The sequence below is a fragment of the Diadema antillarum genome, unplaced genomic scaffold (assembly GCF_040938485.1).
Source record: "Diadema antillarum isolate AM-2024a unplaced genomic scaffold, OU_Dant_1.0 seq00001274_RagTag, whole genome shotgun sequence".
Classification (NCBI taxonomy): Eukaryota; Metazoa; Echinodermata; class Echinoidea; order Diadematoida; family Diadematidae; genus Diadema; species Diadema antillarum.
Genome location: NW_027272055.1, coordinates 363,858 through 385,500, shown reverse-complemented (window position 1 = coordinate 385,500; position 21,643 = coordinate 363,858). Strand labels below are relative to the sequence as shown.

Genomic DNA, 21,643 nt, shown 5'->3' with positions numbered 1-21,643 from the left:
TCCCTTCCGGTTCCGGGCGTACGAACAGCGATGGGTGTTTTTCCACGTTTCGTTTTGTTTTATTTTGTCTGTTTATTTTGGTTTTGTTGTTGTTTTGTTCTTTTAGGGGATTGTTGGAGTTGTATATCACATTCGTGATATTTCAGTATATCCATTTAATGTTTTTCTTTTTTGGGGGGGGGTGCGGGGGGTCGCCTGTAAACGTTATGACATTCGTAACTATGTTAAAGAAATGGAAAAAAGTGATCATAAGTATAATATATGAGTTAATCACTCGTCTAAAAATGTGAGAAAGGAACATCATGAACTAATGCCATTTGCTTACTTCGATTCTTTTTTGTAAATCGGCATACCTTATTTGTCATGAAACAAGTATAGGAGTATGTGATCATAATTATACCTGCGAAGACAGATAAATGCAAGGCTAAGCTTTCGCATGGGTAGGCTATACATAGTCTACAGGCATTATTGAAGATTAATGATAAAATAGATTACATAAATACACAATTTCTGTATAAATCAACGATCATGTATATTTCTAAAGATTATTACACACTATTGTAAATGGGTCTTAGTATGCCTTTTTATATGGGGGGGGGGGGGGGGGGCTCCATGCACCTCGTATCTTTTTTTTTTTTTTTCTTTTCTGTTCAAGGGCCGATCATAGATAATCGTTAATGCTTCTGGATATGCCACTGTGTGTCCATATACCAATGTTATTGTATTTTTATCCTTATGTGAAAGCGAGCATCCAAATTAGAAAAGAGTACGTGTAATTTGGTAGAATGTTAGAATATGATTTTTTTTTTCTGTATGTACAGTTTAATACAATTATCTATACAATATGGAGATCTACAAATACGCGCACACACGCAGCATTGTCAAATAAAAAAAAAATGATCAATTTCATTTTGAATAATTGAACCTGTTTAAAGGTATTTTTTAAATAGTTTAACGGAAGAAAGGAAAAGAGGAAAGAAAAGAAGAGGAAGGCGAAAAGAAAACAGAAAAAGCGGAACACGATTTTTGTGTCAAGGATTATAGGTCCGAATATTATAGGTCTACAATATTTAGTTCTCAACTGCAAAATCCGACGTCCACACTCTCTGTCAAACCGATAGCAACGTTGTTCATTATACATGATTGCATAGGTACGTTAGCAAAGCATGAAAAGAGCAGTAAAATGGGTCGATGGGCTCTGGAATAAAATCGCTCGTACGATATACTGTTCCTTGAAGTAAATAGAATCTATCTAGAAACGATATGCCCTTTATACCTCTACTCACTTCAAGTCGATGAAAAAAAAAAACATGAATCAAGATTAACGAATGCATTGTATTGCACAGTGATCGACGTTTTATCTATAGGGTAATGTCTGATCCTGTATGGACGATCAAAACTCACACATGCTTACCGGGGTATTTACAATGTTGCAAACGTCGTTTATGAAATCCTTTATGTTTAATGTTCGCCCATGATGACCCGATTAATTGATGCTCAAGGGCGGTGAGTTGGCTCAGTCGGTATAGCGCGTCTGCCTCACGATCATGCGGCCCGGGTTCGAACCAGAGTCTTGACTGAGCAATGTTGTGTGTAAGCATAACTTATACCGTCCCCTCTAGCAAGAGGGAAAACACTCTGTCCCACGGATAGGACATAAAATGGAGGTCCCGTGTATGAGAGAGTAACAACTCATGCACGTAAAAGATCCCACTTCATTCATTCATCGCAAAGAGGAGGGTGTTTAACCCGGTGAAGTGGTCCCACCTCACATCCAACCAACGGCGTAAATCCGTAGTGAGGAGTGGGGGGGATGGTCACCATCACCATGATTACAAGCCCATAACCAGACCGGCTTGGGGGGGGGGGGGGGGGGAAGCTTGGTGCCCCCCCCCCCCCACACACACACACACGCACACACTTTACAGGGATCGGATGTCCCACTCTTTTGCATGAAATATAAAGTGGGAGGAAAGTGGCAGCAAAAATATGAAGACTTTTTGTTCTTGTTGCTTTTGTTTTTTTGCTTGTCAGATGACTTTCGGCGGAAAATCAGACCTTAAAAGTATGAAAACATTTTTTTTTTTTAATACCTGTGAGAGGGAGCGGAACGACCGAACGGGGGAGGGTATGTGGGGGGGGGGGGGGGGGAGGGTATGTGGGGGGGAGGGTATGTGGGGGGGTATCCCTCTCCCACACGTGGAAGATTTTGCATTTTCAGACCTGAAATTCAGCGATCTGGTGAACACTTTTGGTGAAAATTCTCTTTTCTTTTCTTTAAAAAAACAATAAGAAAATGAAATATTCACAATTTATTATTGAATGACTATATCGTGGTATTTCAGCTCTTGCTCAGCTTGTGTGACATCACTGTGAAGGCCTACTAAATATAATGGGGCCTATCACCGGCGTAGACAGGATTTGATCTTAGGAGGAGCGGTTATTGTGAGGGAGCGAAGCAGCGAGAGCGGGGGGGGGGGGGGGGGGGTATGGTAGGGGGATTTACCCCTCCCACGGTGAAATCTTTTTGCATTGAAAATTTTGTCATTTTACAGTCCCAAAACTGCCGTTTGTAACTACATTCTTCGCTTTGGAAATTAAGGGGGCGGGGGCGCACCGGGCGAAAACTGCTGGCAATTACTGGCAGCAACATCAGGAGAATGGCATAGCGATTAAATGCGAGCGAGCGAAGCGAGCGAGCTTGAAAATTTTGATATTTTACAGTCCCAAAACTGCCGTTTGTAGCTATATTTTTCGCTTTGGAAATTAAGGGGGGCGCACCGGGCGAAAACTGCTGGCAATTACTGGCAGCAACATCAGGAGAATGGAATAATGACTAAATGTGAGCGAGCGAAGCGAGCGAGCTTGAAAATTTTGACATTTTACAGTCCAAAAACTGCCGTTTGTCGCTATATTTTTTGCTTTGGAAATTAAGGGGGGCGCACCGGGCGAAAACTGCTGGCAATTACTGGCAGCAACATCAGGAGAATGGAATAATGATTAAATGCGAGCGAGCGAGGAGAGCGAGCTTGAAAATTTTGACATTTTACAATCCCCAAACTGCCGTTTGTAGTTATATTTTTCGCTTTGGAAATTAAGGGGGCGCACTGGGCGAAAACTACTGGCAATTACTGGCAGCAACCTCAGGAGAATGGAATAATGATTAAATGCGAGCGAGCGAAGCGAGCGAGCTTGAAAATTTTTACATTTTACAGTCCCAAAACTGCCGTTTGTAGATAAATTTTTCGCTTTGGAAATTAAGGGGGGCGCACTGGGCGCAACTGCTGTCAGTCACTATCAGCAACATCAGGAGAATGGCATAGCGGTTAAAATTTAAATGCGAGCGAGCTTGAAAATTTTGACATTTTACACTCCAAAAACTGCCGTTTGTAGCTATATTTTTCGCTTTTGTTCGTCCCACTTTATCGGGGAACCACCCCCCCCCCCCCCCCCTTATTGACGCCTCTGCATATGAGGGGGCTTTTGTTAAGTAAAAGATCTGCTGCACACTTTTTGATAAATTAGGGAAATATACGTCAATGTCAAAATTGTACAAAGTTTATCGAAAGGGATCCTGTATAGCGGAGCTTTTGCATGTTTATGATTGCAATACAACGATCTGGTGCAGAGTTCTGGCAATTTTTCGACAATTTTCCATTAAGAAAGTTCGAGATTGTGTGTGTGTTACAACAAATGCCCCTTTGCCCCCCCCCCCCCAATAGATTCGACGCCCCTGATCTTCCCTGGGTATGCCCATAGATGTATCCTGACTGAGTCATTAGTCACTGTCGTTTCTCAGGAATGATTCAGGAAATGGAGGGGGTTCAATTATGGCGATATAGTTTTTGTGTTTGTTTGTTTGTTTGTTTTCGTACATATTTTGCAGATGGTCCCCAGTTACTCGCGCATGTTTAGGCCTACATGTAGGCCTATATTGACGTTGTCAACTTCTGAGCCATACCTTACAGTGTATGTCAATGTTACTTTCTTCGCGAGCGAGCGAAGCGAGCGAGCGCTTGAGAAAATTATGTATACATTTTCCTACAAGATATAATACTGTTCAGCTCTGTTACCTGTCTGAAGGCCGGCGTACAAACGTCATGCAATATGCCAAAATTGATATAATCACATTTCTGCTTCCTCCACTTTTTCCCCTCAAAATTCAGGGGGGGATGATTGTACAGGCCATCCCCCCTCCTCCATTTCAGGGGGGGGGGGGGAATATATCCCCCCATCCCCCCCCCCCGGGATTTACGCCCATGCATCCAACTGGACCGCATGGAAGACCAGCTTAATTTACGTATAGCTGAATATGGGCTATCCAGCCATCTCTCAGATGGAAAATGAACAAACAAAAACAAAATTACAGCACCTACGCTTATTTTCTTTTTAAGTTTCTTGATGTCATTTCATAAATATTTCATTTTACATTCATTAGCATCTGACTTATCAACATCTTAGTTTTTGCTCCATAGATGTTTTTCGGTGTCTTTCTAACAGATCTATATCCTTCATGTGATTGGAACGCATGAAGAAGATTAATGTATGTTGTCAATACAAACATGCGAAAATATTTTTAAAAAGTCTTATAGCTCGAAGTGACTGGTAGTATACTAAACTCTGTTAATGGTGGTATCATGTGAAAGGTGTAGTTCTCGAAGGAGACAAGAAAATAGGTGGTATTAGACATAATCATGTGCCTGATGATAACTATATACAAAGTATTTAAAAAACCTGCTGTTAGAAACCGTCGCATCGCAATGTTCGTGTCTTGTTTGTTTGTTTGTTTGTTTGTTGATTGGTTTGTTGATTGGTCTGTTGGTTGGTTGTTGGTTGGTTGGTTGGTTGGTTGGTTGGTTGGTTGGTTGGTTGGTTGGTTGGTTGGTTGGTTGTTGGTTGGTTGGTTGGTTGGTTGGTTGGTTGGTTGGATGGATGGTTGGTTGGTTTGTTGGTTGGTTGGTTGATTGGTTTGTTGGTTGGTTGTTGGTTGGTTGCTTGGTTGCTTGGTTGCTTGCTTTTGGTTGGTTGGTTGGTTGGTTGGTTAGTTGGTTGGTTGGTTTCTTGGTTGGTTTGTTGGTTGGATGGTTGGTTGGATGGTCGGTTGGTTGGTTGGTTTGGTGGGGGCCTTATGTTCTTCTCACGCTTTAATTGATGTCACACTTTTATCTTATTTTTTCACTTATTCATAAAACGAGTATTCATTATCATCGCAGGCGCCGGCGTTTGAATAAAGATGCCCCTTTCTCCCTTGCGAAGCCCCAACGACCTGATTCTCGTAAATCTGATCTGGAGGATCACTGGATTTCGACTCGGCATTCACTCTCAATCCCTGGTAGACTGAATCGGGGCCAGACAAAGTTTGCAACCCTGCATATGTGTCTTGATTATCGGTAGTATCCCGACTAAGACGTTTTTGTTTCCCTCTTCTCCTGGAAAAGACGAATTAGCGGAAGAAGGAGAAGACAGAGCAGTGTTATGAGAACAAATTAAAAGGGAAAAATAAATGATTTAGATGTAATCTAAATATACTTATGAATAAGACAAGGAATTTCCTGATCAACGTAAAATTTGATCAGTCGACCGTTTGGGTATTAAGAATCTCTCCATGCGTTGTAAAATAAGATAATTATTAACATCATTTCACATTGAGAATAAGATACAGGGATGATAGTAAGATTCTAAGCGACTTGAAGTGTAGCGCAAAAATAAAAATGAAATAAAAAGAGAACCAGACTGTTTGTCAAGTATCATACCGTCATGTCACTCATACATATTCGATTTTATGCTATCACCCATGATTCTTGCCTTGAAGTTTCCTGTTTGTCAGGGGTTGTTGCATTTGTAGCTTTGAGACAAACCATGTGCTCTGAATAAATTGATATCCATACAACACTGTCATGACTGTATAGTTATCATCACCATACGTTGGATGACTGTAATCGACGAGATTTATATGTATTACAAGCTTTATTGTGATTATGATTAGCGATTGGTTATATAAACCCTTCAAAAAAGTTTGGAAATCTGACTTCAGTTGTAAATTTCTCCAGTTTGTAAGCACTATACAATACATACTTGATATCAATGGAAAGATCATTAAATTTTCTTTGAAGTGATATCCTACTCATTATGATTATGCTATCGAGTAAAGGGCTGTACTCAAAAGTGTCTGATAAAGTCTGGATTGAAAAGCTGCAAAATGAACAAGAACGGTTCTTATGAATGAGAATGGTCATGAAGAATAAAGAGAACATGTTCTTTTGTGTTATGTCTTTTGTTCTCAACTGATCAGCCATGAAGGCAAATTTCAATAGACATCTTAATTTCGCATTCAAGTTTTCAGTGGTGCCATGCAAGGCAATTTTGATAGCTCATCAAGACTTGGTTGTACATCATGCCACGTGTAACCAATGTTCAAAAAGCCCGCGCCATAGGGCAAATTGAAGCTGAGGTGCTTCAAAAAGATGACAACGCAAGACCATATTATAGAGCGAGACTTGTGCGCAACTTTCGAGAGAGAGAGAGAGAGAGAGAGAGAGAGAGAGAGAGAGAGAGAGCATCACTAGAATGGACTGGACTGCATGCAGCCCCGACCTCAACGCCATAGAATATCTTTGGGATCAACTACGCCGAGCTGTGGGGAAGAGGGTAACAAATCCAACGACATGGGCAGGACTCCGTCAGATACTGGCTGACGAGTGGAACGCCATTCCTCAGCAGCAGAATCACGAAGCTAATCAACAGCATGAGGACACGGTGCCAGGCGGTGGTGTAAGCACTTGGTCGTCCACTAGATACTGAGCCCCGGGGGGTGTTTCATAAAGCTGTTCGTAAAGTTACGAACGACTTACGAGCGACTGGTGATCAGTTTTTGTGCTGAATTATGGAAATTCTGATAAGTATAGCACGTCGAAATTGATCACCAGTCGCACGTAAGTTGTTCGTAACTTTACAGCTTTATGAAACAGGCCCCTGATCATGTTCATTGACAATTATAGAGACAAAGTAAACATAAAGTAAAGAAAAGAATAACGCAAACTGAAGACAAAATGAAGATGAAACTCCAATAAAGCCAAGACCATATCATTTCACTTCTTTATGTCTTTGTTGTGGTTAATGTGGCGTGGTTCTGTGAGATAAAATGGTGTGAGTCATGATTGCCTGTATTTGTGTGTGGGCGTGTGTGTGTGTGTGAGTGTGTGTGTGTGTGCGTGTGTACGTTTGTTTATCTGTTTGGTTGAACGCATACATGTTTCACTCCATAAAAATGCTGATGTTACAGTAAATGAACACCAAAGAAACAATGGGGAACTCACTCATAACGAGGAAACTCCATTAGGAACGTCAAGAATTGGGCCAATTTGCAGCTTTTAAATTCTGACTTTACCTCATATTTGTAAGTACTGCACCTCCATGTATACGATAATCACAACAAGTATGGTATCATTTTAAAGAGAATTAAAGAATCTTTGTGTGGTACTAAGCACAAATAAATTATTTCTAAGGAAAAATGAGAAATGATTGATCAAACTCAGATTTCCAAACTTTTTTTTGAAGGGTTTATATATTATATATATATCTATACATATACATACACATATACATATACATATACATAATATATACATATACATATACATACACATACACATACACATACACATATACATATACATATACATATACATATACATATACATATACATATACATATACATGTATACATATGAAGAAACAAACTGGAAATGCATTTTTGGCTTATAAAGCATGAGTTCATTCGACTCAAATTTTCGGCGTCCTACGCCTTCTTCAGGGGTCTTGACAAGACCCCTGAACTCATTTTGTTTCTTCATTTCTTCGTGGAGCCAGTACTTGAAATGTCAACATGTTTGGATATAACACATAATTATGTAGATTTATATATATATATATATATATATATATATATATATATATATACATATATGTATATATATATATGTACAGTGTATATATATACATACATATATATATATATATATATATATATATCCCTAGTTGGCACCTTAGGGAGACATATTGGGGGAAGTGTCTTCATTAGGGAGACAACTGGTCATTAAGGAGACAATTTTCGTGTCTCCATTGCGTAAATTGCCATTGAACATGTATTTTAAAATTTGCATATAAAACAAATGGAAATGTCTTCCAAATGACCCATCTAGGAGTATATATATATATATATATATATATATATATATAATTATGTGTGTGCGTGTGTGTATTATACTTGACCCCAACCTTTTAATTCTCATTAAAGGAATATGGATTGTCGTTTCAGCTAGAGTTCATTATCGGCCTACATTTGGAAAGTCTTTGTGGCATTGATAATAAAGATAATAATGATAATAATAGTAATAATAGTAATAATAATAATAATAATAATAATAATAATATTTAAAAAATTGATAATGATATTACAAATAATGAAATAAACTGAAAATCAGTAACAGACTAGGTCATCTCAGTTAGCAGCGTCAAATGCCAAAGAAACTGGACTTACTTCAGATATACGAGAAATATGATCACGAACACAGCAAGCGCAAGGCAGGCTATCACGGCCACAGTTACAGCTCCAGTATCATGAACCACAATCCTAATGCATGCTGCGAATAGGACAAATAAATGAAAACATATAACACGCAATTTTCAATCATGGGTTTATCGAGATTTAAATTTTCTTGTAAGCTACTCTCTATAGACGATAAACCTGAGCTTGGATTTTGTGGGGTCTTTTAGGCTATCTTCTGTTTTCTTCGAAAAAAAAAATCAATTTCATCAAATTGGGGACAAAATATTGCACCGTTAATTTCTGTTAGTCTGTTTCATTGCAACGATGGGGGTATTTCCAAATTCATCCTTAATTCTGACAAGATTACATTCACCAAAATTTGAAGTCGTCCATCTCCTTGGCAAAACATAGTGTGACTATAGGTAGCGTCTGCTCTTGTATCTTCTTCATTACTATAATTGCCCAATTTTGTTCTTAGTCTCTGTGTTTTTCTTTCATTCAAACTTTTGAAACTCTACCTGAAGAGTATACTTCAAAACGACATTAATTTGCTTTTCTGCATTGCTCTTTATTCCTGAAAATCAATTCCAATTCTTCTTTTGTGGGTAGCAATATCTACAGTAACGGCATAGGTTTGTAGGAATGCTTGGTAAAAGTTCTGGTTTTTTTTTTCTATTTTTTTCAGGGTTGATGGAGGAGGTTTACGTTAGTCATAATCTGTTTTCTAGTCAATTTTCGTGTTTATGCATCTGCTCTTGCAAATACTTCTGTAGAGGGCTTAGTATTTGGGCTGAGGTCACGCAGAATATATTGAAAATTGTCCATCTTGTATGTGAACAAGTAATGTCACATGTATTCTGCAAGAACGATCGCTTTTCCCATAGCCCATAGAGGAACGAAAGTTAGAAAGTTGACTGTATCATTGCCTGTTTCGCTCCACAAAGTGGGGGGGAAGATAAAATACAACCGCAAACACTTACCTTGAGGTGTCGATGCTACAGCTGCTGCTGCTGAAAAGGAGTCGGGCGGCAGCAAGGTTGTTGCGGAAGATGGAATTTCCTGCGTATCGATTGTAAGTGGAACCGAAGGATCTGGAAATGAAAGTTGTGAAAATATTGAACACTATTGAAAGCTAAGTAATAGGTAAAATACAGGCATTTCGTATTCATATCAGGTCCGTAGAGGGGGGAGAAGGGGGTGGGCTGTAACCGGCATAAAAAAAAAAACCGAAAGGTTCATTTTTGCAAAAGAACAAGCTTCATCATTAACAGTTACGTCAATGCGTCTAACATTTAAAAAAAAAATCTTTGAATAATAAAGAAAACACCTTTGTGATCCGGTACGCTGATGCAACCATTACAATGTATTGCTTCAAGTGCGCATGTTTACCTTTTTGAGCAACTCAATTTGTTTTGTTCGAGCTGCAGTTTCCGTATACAACGTTACAGAACACGTCAGTATGTGAGAAAAATGAAAGAAAAATATACGACTGACAACTTTCAGACGGAAAAATACTGCTATATTTCTAGACACAAAGATACATGGTTTGTTTGGGTTTTTTTTCCGCAAGCATGTGATCAAACCAGCAAGATTAGAATCTATCATTACACTAAGAAAATGAACAGAAATCTTTTGCAGCAATGGGTAAATATAAAGAATTAGGTCTGTTATAAAGCAAATAAAGTTGATTTTGCTAATATCAACAAGCAATATCTACGTTTTAACCAGGCATAAACCTGAATTAAGTGAATACAGCAACATGAGCTGTATGTGTTAGTGAAGTTAGAGGAAAATCTGATGATTTGTTCGACTGTTACGAATTTCTAAAGTTTTGGTGCCGCCGTGGCTGGGTCTCTTCAACAGTTCGTGAAGTTAGTAGTGGGAGAGATATAAAGAAATGTTTTATGAAGAGAATCTTTAATTACTGTAGCATATTGAAAGATTTTTCCCCACCTCCTTGAGAAGGCAGGGGAAATGACATACCCGCAACCCTTAATGCCAGTAAAGTGAAAGGGAAGACATACTTTTCATTTTAAAACATTTGGGAATGATCTTCATGTACAGTATGTGACATTTAAATTGTTTGAGCCGTTCCATCCGGAGATGACATCACGAAGTTTTAATCAAAATTTTGAAAATTCATGACTTTTGGAGGGATAGTCTGGCATTTCGTCTTGTCTTGGTAACACTAAACGTCACCTAGGCAAATTATTTTACTTCTTATTTATGATGAATGTAAATGTGTAAAGATTTGCGTGAATGTAATATCTCTGTTCCATCTGTCCATGGGATGTTTCAGAAAATAATATCATTTTGAGAACAGTCAGGAACCCTACGTATCTTGTGAGAAGTCGTGAATCTTGTGGAAGTACATTCATATGCTGTCACCACAATTAGTATTTGAATAGTATAATATTACTTTTTTGTGTATAATGTATTCATAAACATTCATTTAAGCAATGACAAAAAGATTTTGCCTTGGTACGATATTTGAGAGCCTTTGTCTATTGACATCGTCGTAACTTCTCATTCAGTTTAATATTGTCATTGTGTCTTTTTCCAAGTTCTCTCATCAAGCTCATGCTGTTTATAATGAGTTACCTAATCCTGGAAATTAACCTTCATCAAGACATCGGCCTGTGGTGCATGTGCAGTAAATCATAGATGTGTGGGTTTTTTTTATGTACAAAGGCTGGGATATTGTATATTGTTTTGAACTGAATGGCCACCCCTAAATGTAACTGGCGCTCTGATTAGCAGGGGTTAACTTAAACTATGAAAATCACCTTTTTTTTGTCTGAAGAATCTTGCGTTTGAAATTGTGGGCTTATATCAGGTAGGTTTTTATAAGGGAAAAAGGAGAAGAAGGGAAGTCTGATATTGGTGTTAGGTAGGCGTATATCTAGGGCCCTGCATGGGATAGGTATAGCTCTTATTCTGGTTGTTATAATACTGTGAATGGATTTTTTTTTTTTTTTTGCCAAACCATGCAAAGCTGCCCAAGCCGCCAAAGCTGCAATGAAGGGGACTGCATCATACAAGTTCGCTTTTTTAGCATCCCCTGCATTTTCATTCCCAGGCTTGTGTGAAACAGGACGTGTTTCTGTATGGTGTTATATGAAATGGAATGTGCTATTATTTGTCGTTTTTAATATAGATGTATATTGTTTGAATTTGGGGAAAAAGTGAACGAAAAGAAAACAAAAATCCCGATCCATATGGAGATGTGATGAAATTGTGAATCGAGTATAGGGAAAACCCCGACGCGTTATCACTATAGGCCTATAATATATCATACTAAAGCGTCAATGTTCGCGTTTCTTCGAGTAGCATTTGCCTTAAATTTCACTTCTACATGGGATGCAATGGGTCATTACTTGAGGAAAATCAAACATTTTAGAGTACAGCTTTACCTCTAAAGACTGCCATAAAGGAATCTCCTCCACAGCTCGAAAATCGGTCACCGCTGCACACGGTCTGGCATGACCTGTCGTCGACCCGCTGACGCCGTTCTACAACAACATTCAGACATAGGCACTGGTCTCCGGCTACAAGTACATAATACTTGTATCTGTCTTTGCTCATCTGACAAAAGTCTCGGCAGAGATCGATGGTCATGTCATCAGATTGCAACCTTGCTTGATCTTCCAACGGGATGTCGTCTGGCTGGTACACGAAACAACCTACGTAGCCACTTTCTTGTGTTAAGAAATGTTCGGGCCGCAGACAGAAAATACAAATAGCAGGAAAATAGTATGAGCACAAGAGAACAAACGTGTTATGCCACCTTTTTTAAGTGCGGTAGGCCCTACTTTCATGTCTAAGTGCAACAACCCTTGTCTAAGTCACATTTTGTGTAATAGTCATGGCCAAAATGATATTGTTAATCCTGACTGAAATTAGATTGATAACCGAACAACCAAACCGTCGTATAGGAGGAGTTACGGTGTTAAACTGGCAAAACTGGCCCTGTCTCGTAATGATAAAAATTCTGTACAACAACAACAGAATGTTGCTGGTTCCAGGCAATGATCTGGGCTCATGACAAATGTCAGGGTATTAATTTAATGAAGAACCTCTCTTCCTGATTGGCTGTTGCAACAAGAAGTTGCTACCTCAGCCAGGTTTTTATTCCTAACATCTACATTAAAGAATGAGATTTATCAGTACCAGACGGTAATCATTTGTAGTTCCTTGGCTAATGCCAATTCCTGACCTTGGCAAATTTGTTCAAATCCTTTCACAGTCTTGTCAAGTCAATCAAGTATAGCTAAACAGCCACAGAAAGAAACAAATGTGTATGCAATGTCTATAATAGTGTGTATGTGCGTGCGTGTGTGTGTATTACAAATGACCAAGCTTACCTTTGCTGTAGCAATTGGCCCTTACAGTGTTTCTGCTGTAACACGTGCCACTAAGTACAGAGACGTCACACTTGTTCAGTAGAGTCTCTAAGAGTGAGACAAAATGAAATCAAATGATTATATTTTTGTGGTAACGGCACCAGGTATATTGATTCAACCAGCCAGCTGCCGTTTTGATAATGCTATACATTTGACATTCATCTAAAAATCGCCGATGTTTATAGAGGTATAACAAAGATATTCCGTGATTCGATAATGATGTTATAACAGAAAAACTTATAACACTCTTAATCTATAATTGACGAGGCAACGTTAAAGTCGGATAATCCGCCACTCCTTGCCGTTACACAGCCGTCAGGCCTCCTCAAGATAACTACAGATTTGCCATTGCCAACGTTTAATATTCCAAATGCACTCAATCTACACTCTATTGTTGTTGTTTTAAAGAAAGAAGATAGGGAAAAACGGGGCCCTATACATATAATTTGCCCCAATTTACTTTATTATGCTTTATACGCTCCTGGGACATCATCGAATAAGTTCATTGAAAGTCATATACCTGACTCCCGAAATAGGTGAAGCATGCTCCATATTAAAAATTATATATGATAGGTATCAAACCAAATTTTCGACGCATAGGGCCTACATACGTCTTCTTCAGGGTCGACATAAATAATTTTCCATGTCGACCCTGCAGAAGACGTGTGTGTATGCGTTGAAAATTTGGTTTGAATAAATAGCACTCTTGGATTAAAATGCATTACTATACCCTACTTCGTCATCCATTATATACAATGCAATTTTTTAACCTATAACGATAATGTCGATACTTTTATATACTTTCCTGGGAATGCACATGGACAATCAGATACATATCATGAATGAATACTGGTCCTCACCATTTCCTTGGCAAGAGAATATTAATGATTGGGGATATGTACTCGGAAGTAACCGTGGAACCCGATTTAAACGATTAGCCCCGGGAAATCCCAGTTGTCTGCAAACGACGACAAGTTCATTGGTAGTGAATCTAAACCTTTCGAAGAAGAGACCTCTGGAGACACATGTGGGAATCCACTGGCCTTCAAGCATCATTTCCACTTCACCCTCCGATGCTCCTTCCTCTCCACCCAATCTAACAGCTTGGGAGATACGAAGAAAATGCAGGTGACATCGTCATGTCTTTTGTCACAAATGTCTATCCCCCTATAACAAAAGTTGGAAAGTCAGTCATCTTGTACATACCGATATTTACTTTTTACATTAGTCTCTACAAATATCAATCATTCTGCAGGAAGTCAAGAGTGTGTGTACCCCCTGTACTTCTTATATCATGCGGTTGGGGAGTTTACAGCTATACCGACGGTTTGTTTTACCGACGATTTGTTATGCCGACTTTTTTTTTGTGTGTGTACATCAATTTGTCAGTACGAAATTTGGACTACCAGTGACTACTCCGAAAATTAGATCTACTTATTCTGAAGTACTTATTCTGAAGATTCGTTTGTCTGAATATAGAGAGAAGCCCCTTATTAAAGAATGAAAAGGAGGTTCTTTACTCCAAAACGAAATGAAATTCCGTTACTTACAAAAATCTTCAAATGCTGAAAAATCATACGATATGATGCATTATATAGATTTTGAGTAAGTACTCAGGATGGATGAAACGTGACATGTGTTTTACGGTACATTTGCCTCAAGCGGCAGCATATACTATTAGATGAATTCTCGATTCAGCTAGGATGATTTCCGATCTAGTCTAAAGAAGTGACGCCTGAGCTTTTGGGTTCAGAGCCGCGTATAGAAATAATCATAGTCTCTATCATATAATCTATATCTTAAAAAACTGAGCATAACTTGCATGCTCCCTCGCCATGTCTTTCCTAAGTCACATTAATATCACAGAAACATACATGCAAGTTATGCTGAGTCGAGGGGAAGGTGGATTCAATGTCTTTTGTTAAACATACATGTAAGGTCACAACAGGAATATTGGTTTGGAAGGATTTTTTGTGGGCCTATCGAAGTAATCTGAAGAAGAAAAGAAGAAAAATTAGTTAAAATATATGGAATGTTTCTAGATTCGTTTCACCGCAAAAATTATGTTGAGGGTATCATAGATCAACACAAATCAACATGCATTTGTCGATGTCAGTTATTGGGAATAACGATCATTAGGAGACATTCGTACCCAACCGTCAGACAAGAGGGAGTTTTAGGAAATCATATTTCTTTCTTTATCAGTCGTTGCTGTTGCTCATAAAAATGAGATTATGATGTTAAACAGTAATGACGATAATGATTATGATTATGATAATGACGATACTTATGATAATATGAGATCGATGGAAGTAGGCTTATTGCATTTTGTTACGAATTTGCCCATGTAATCACTTAACAATGTGGTCTTCATGTTTTATGATCATGTGTATGCGATCACACGTGCACGATCGCGAATGTTTGTAAACACCACCGGTTACGTAATCTCCTTTTGAGTCATTCGTTTTGAACCGCAGCCTTACACGCTTCGCCCAGGTTGAGTTTAATGTTATGAATATATTAAGCTGGGCGTGCCTGACGGAATTTTCCATGTATGTAATAATGCTCATGTTAAAAATGCATTGGTCGCGTCAGTCGACAATCGGACTCCGGTAAGGCCGAGTTCACATAGAAGTATACTTTTCGGGTATTCGGGCTCGTTTTTCGAGGGCACACGAATAGCTTGAATCGAACGATAGGATTTCCTCACACCGGTTCACATAGGAGGGCACTATTCGAAAGTACGAATAGCTTCGAAAAGTATAGCAAAGTGGGAATCGAGCTTGTTCGATTTTCTTGCAGCGTATACCGTCTCTCGTTTATGAAATAATGACACTTTTGGTCTGGATTTGCCCTTTAGCAAAAATAAGCATGTAGACTGACATTCTGATGCAGTTTAGAAATTGTTAATAAGATTTGCTGGGATGAAGGAGGAAGAAATCCTCACTGCATGGGATGGTGAGTTGACGGTGCTGGTGATGGTGTATTCGGTGCCCGAATACCGAATACGAATACCGAATACCGAATACCGAATACCGAATACCGAATACTTCTATGTGAACGCAGCCTTAGAGAGGACCGTTATCACTTTCTCGGCGTTCCCGTCCACAATCTTGGGAGGAATTGCTTTCCCCAAGAAACGTGCTCTGCTAACTGAATTTTAAGTGCTAAGAGGCGAGATAAACCAGGACATGCCAACCTGCCTCTGGCCCATTTTCCTTCGACGACGACGGCGATAATAAGTTTTCGTCGATTTGGCCAGGCGAACCACCAGGCGGTCTTGAGCCAACGCCCACCTGTGATTGCTACACGGCAACTAGTGGGAGCCGCGCCGAGGTCGATACAGGGCGCCGAGACGCTGTGAGGGACCACGCGCACCCAGCGGCCAATGCCCTTCTGTCTCGCAGAGTCACAGCGCTGCAAACTGTGCTGAGATAGCGTCGCCCGCTGATCCGACGACGTCGCGTGTATTGACGCGTTCTCCACGTGATAGCGTCTGACGTCGCCTCCCCGCCACGTTGCAGATGAGTTGGGCCCCGACGTTGACTCTCTTAGGGTGAAACCCTGGCCAGGTATTACACAATCTGAACTTGTGTTTTCTTAGTTGAAACGATCCCGTCTATCTTTCATTGTTATGGTTGATTTCGCTGTAATGTGTTAAACAGGAATTTTGTAATTCCGGTTGGAAACTGATTGTCAAATAATTTCCTAATAAAAACCCGGAAGATTTGTTCATTTCAATTCACTGAGACCGCCTTGCATTCATTTGTGTGAACTTGACCGTAACAATTTCGACTCGTCTTGATTGAAGAGCGTACATGTGTGTGTGTGTGTGTGTGTACGGGCTGATGAAGGGCACGAAGTATGCATTTATTTTCTGTTCTCAGTGTCATCTGCTGGAAAACGCAGAAAATCATGGTAGATATGGGAAAATGCGATGTGCGACATCTTGTCATACCAAGGAGGTACTAGGCGAGCCTCCTTGGTCATACAAACGAGAAGTGAATCTTCCTTGGCATTGCGGACGCAATTCAGGAATGAATAGATTGTTATTTCTCCGCCAATAACATCATACTTATAAAAGATCAGCTATCGTCTGTCTTTTTCAAAGAAGGAAGTGATTCCTTCATACAAGAATTTGAAAAAGGTATATCTAAACTACACAATGAAAGTTTATCGATTCTTCAACATGACATGCGAAATCGCTTGTTACATGAACATCATGAACATATTAATGCTCGAATATTGTTTACTCTTTATAACAAATTTTTACACAACTCTCAATACTTACTGACATTTTCTGCACAAGAAGAAAGAGTGACCAAACCGACCAATATGATAACTTGACTGGTCAGGGTAGCAAGACGATGTCCTCTTCTCTTACTCATCATGGTTAGCACTTTAATGGCATCCTACAGTGAAAACAATGTATAATCCTATTCATACTCCACTTCCACCGTTTACTCGTTGTCTTCGTATGACCGTTTCTTTCTTTCCACTTTTATGTGCTGTGCACACTAATTTGGATATATAGAGCACAGATGAGTTGATCACGTGCTTTTTTTTTGGTTACCTCATTTCCTTAAATATTGCTTGTAAAGGGAAAGTGAAAGAACTATAACTTAAGGAGCCTTGTTTTTATCCTGATAGGGAAAGGAAGTCCTGTTGGAATATGGCCGGAAATACACTCTGCGGTATAATGTTTGCCTTTGGTGAATGTTATTTATAGCTATACAACATATTAAATGGGGAGAGAAAATGTTTTGTGTCCAGGAAAATACAACCTTCATCAAATGTCTGGTATTTCTGCCATACTTCCTCAAACCTAGGCACACGACCAACCCAAACTTGATTGATCCTATAAACCCTTTGCGAAGGCTTATCATAAAATTTGACGGAAAAGGGAAAGCGGAACTGCAAACAGAAAAAAGCATAAAAATATACCAAATGCAAAACATGCGTAATGTGTTGATATGTCGGAATGAGAAATGATATTCTAATACCCCCATGTCAACTTTCATGTATCACTTTGCCTATACACAGTGATGTTGCACACGTGGAACAAGACCTCAGCTGCCACGAGTTAGTCAAGTAGATATCTTTTTCCTTTTTTTTTTTTTTTTTTTTTTGGATAGGAAAAAAACCCCAAAATTCACCGGAAGTGTGCACCAGAAGGTTGAATTTCAGGTCTAAAAATGCAAAACCTCCCTTGCCTGGGAGGGAGGAGACCCCCCTCCCACACCCTCCCCCGCTCGGTCGCTCCAGTCCCTCCCACACTCCCCCCCCCCCCCCCCCTGTCAACTTTCATGTATCACTTTGTCTATACACAGTGATGAACAAGAGCCGAGACGCCACAAGTTAGTCAAGCAGATAATTTTTCCTCTTTTTTTTTTGATAGGAAAAAAAAAGCCCAAATTCACCAGAAGCGTGCACCAGAACGTTGAATTTCAGGTCTAAAAATGCAAAATCTCCCTGGCCTGGGAGGGAGGATACCGCCCCCCCCCCCCACACCCTCCCCCGCTCAGTTGCTCCGCTCCCTCCCTGGCGTGGGAGGGGGAATACCCCTCCCACACTCTCCCCCCGGTCGGTCGCTCCGCTCCCTCGCACATATTCCAACTCCATTTTGGACCTATATACCCCCTCCCCCAACCATCTTAAAAACGGATCGACACCACTGCAACAGATTATGCAGAGAAAGTCATGTGCTAAAAATGTGTTAAAATGAAAAGTGCATCATTGATTATTGTGCCAATAATATTATTATCAGAAGAAATGATAACTTTCACAGAGCGATCCCTATTCACCAAAAAAATCACGATACCAATTAGCAGCCACTTTTACTACGTGTCTGGAAATACACCAACCAAAGTTCATTGAGACTTGCTTGAAATGACTCATTTCTAAACGGGTTCTTGTGATTCTGATCTACCGCAATATACATTTCATTGGGGTTTTTTTCTAATCGATATGTGAAGTCCTAAGTAATTATGTCTGTGTTGAGATGATTATTGCAATCTATTGGTAATTTAAAAAAAAATGAATATAAATCAATGAAGTATTTCTGAGGAAAAATAAAGCAGAGCATTAAATTTGATGGTGTTGTCCATTGAATTTGGTTATAAAAAATAAGAAAGGCAGTGATTGCGGGACTTTAGGATGATCAGTTTATGTTATCTATAGTAAGTGATGTGTGTGTGTGTGTGTGTGTGTGTGTGTGTGTGTATTTAGTGTCAAAACGCACCCCCTTGAAAAAAAGCTGGTGACGCCCCTGTTTGAAGATATATATCTATATAATTATCATAATGAAATTGATCTAATGATTGACTAGGCCCTAATACTAGTATAACACAAGACACAACGGCCACGCGCAGTATACACAATATGCTCGAAGCCGTGGAGGCAATGATCATTTTTTTCCATCATCAGCAATGGAGAACATTTACTGTTTACCTAGCTCTTTCAGTTTTAGGCCTTAATAATGTAGAAAACGACGTGTTTCTCGTAATCAAAGATTTCGTTCCTCGATGTTTATATTATACATTGTTATATTCAGATTACCTTTTATTCTCCCTGCATTTTTATGCAACAAATTTAGGTGATCATGGACTGTGTGAATATGTGTGTGTGTGTGTGGGGGGGGGGGAGGTGGGATGAGGTGAGGTGGGAGGGGAGCCCAATGTTGCTGTTACACCCACTCGGCTTTTCATCTCTATTATGATGGTCCTATAATACCAGTGAAACACATACATGCACTCGGCCGCTGTAGATCTTGTCCGTCAGTCTCCGGTCTCTTTATCGCGATGGATTGAAATAACGTTTAGTGATAAAAACGTATGATACAAATGGATATGACCTATATAAATTTTCTTATGAGAATTTAGGCATAATCCAGCAAAGTCAAAGGTCAAAGGTCACTGATTATGAACATTTGATATCTCTAAAATGGAATGTTCAGCTGTAATTTGGAAAATATCTAATAATCCAGTGGTATAATATGAATTCTTTCAAAGGGTCAAAGTGAATAGCCAATTGTTTGCATGTCATGATAGCGGCAAGGTCACTACTTCGGTCAAGGTCAAAAGTCACTTCCGGAAAAAAAACTCTTCCATCTGGCCATAACTTCGGAAAGAAACGAATTAATCATGATTGCATGAAGCCTACAGGCCTACGTAATGATATACATAGTAAATGGAAATAATATAGGATAAAATTTGAAATTCAAAGTAATTTTAAATATGAGTAAAAATCTGACGTATGTACAAATATTCTTAGGGGAAGAATTAATTATTATCATTTCTCGTTGTCTTTAGTAATTTCCACTACAGGTACTTTGCTGAGATAAATCTTTTTTTTTTCAAAAAACAATTTACTCTCATTGTATTGCGTAAAATAGGACAATGAGCAATTTTTGGTTCATTCTATTTATGTTCTGCTGGAATATAAAAGAAACGTGAATAGCACTCAGAACAACACATGCACACTTTCGCACCATCAAGAAGTTAACAGGACAAATGGCATGCTCGAGATTTGTGACAATATCAAGGACAAGAAACAAGAAAGGTAAAGGATTCTAATGTTTCGCATGTTCACAATACAGTTATATTGCTCGCAAAAAAAGCACACACATATTTGATGAGTATTAAATGAAGTGACATCACCGCCTCGCAACTTTCTTGTTAACACCTATACGAAATGGAACATACGTGAAATCGTTTTTATCTGCCATGGCGATGATAAAAAACAACAACACATATATGAATCGGAAACGTTTCAGGTTAGAACTTGACATGAAATATGGCACAATATACAAACTTCCTCTGTAAAAGTTAATTGTGTAGGTCCGATATACGCAGTTTATTTAATAATACATTCAATCATCAGTGTATTTAGTGGGCGTATAATAATAGTGTCTAAGGGCATTTTTTACCATTTGCACATGAAACAAAAACCCAACTTTAGTGCTTCAAACTAGTTCCAAAATGTGAGTTACGGATAGGAACAACCAGTGTAGAAAAAGTAAATCAGTATAATCAATGTTAAGTATTGTTGAAATATGCAAATGTGAACAATGATATCAACATTGTTACTAGACTAAACTGTCTACAGTTATGGTTTAGTGAGAAATGTAGTACACTGTATCTCCTTATAATTATTTTAGACTTTGCGAAACTTTTATGTGGTACAATGTATATAGGATGTTATGTAATACATCTGACCAACACATATGCATCAAATGTGATAACTCGAACATTTTTAAAATCACTGCTCCCAATGTTAGGCCTATACAACTACCTTAAACCATAATATTCTGACCATAAGATACGTACTTGCATCACGAAGGACAAAAAAAAAAGAAAAAAAAATACCCAACATACACACTATTATATCACTGTGTATAGAGTGCCTGTGTAGAACTGCCCTGAAAGTCTTCCGCAGTCATGATAGGTCGAGTGTTTACATCACAGAGGACAATTTCAGATCTATAGCTAACATTTATACACCCTATTCACAAAACACATGATAAACGTGTACACACACAACATATTACACGGCACACATTGAATAACCTAGGTATAATATCATATTGTGTCTATAGCTATTATTATCATTATACACATTCCACAATGAAATATACACTTTTGCTACATATTTTGTTCGAAATTACGGCACATCGAGATGAGCTCTGTTTAAC

At 38.9% G+C, this 21,643-nt stretch overlaps 1 protein-coding gene across 1 annotated transcript; it reads right to left on the bottom strand.

Annotated features, from left to right (window-relative positions):
• Window positions 1-5,165: 5,165 nt before the first annotated feature.
• Window positions 5,166-13,040, bottom strand: LOC139745532 (uncharacterized). The gene is made up of 5 exons (XM_071655923.1): window positions 12,913-13,040; window positions 11,962-12,246; window positions 9,529-9,639; window positions 8,540-8,642; window positions 5,166-5,429 (listed from the first exon to the last, which is right to left on the bottom strand). The coding sequence occupies exons 2-5, from the start codon at window positions 12,164-12,166 to the stop codon at window positions 5,180-5,182; spliced, it is 669 nt and encodes a 222-aa protein (XP_071512024.1). The 5' UTR covers window positions 12,167-12,246; window positions 12,913-13,040; the 3' UTR covers window positions 5,166-5,179.
• Between the last annotated feature and the right edge of the window lie 8,603 nt (window positions 13,041-21,643).

Coding starts and splice junctions, on each gene's coding strand:
- LOC139745532 (XM_071655923.1), bottom strand. CDS start 12,166: ATGACCATCGATCTCTGCCGAGACTTTTGTCAGATGAGCAAAGACAGA. Junction 9,640..11,961: donor CTTTATGGCAGTCTTTAGAG/GTAAAGCTGTAC, acceptor TTTCATTTCCAG/ATCCTTCGGTTCCACTTACA. Junction 5,430..8,539: donor ATATTTCTCGTATATCTGAA/GTAAGTCCAGTT, acceptor CGTCTTTTCCAG/GAGAAGAGGGAAACAAAAAC.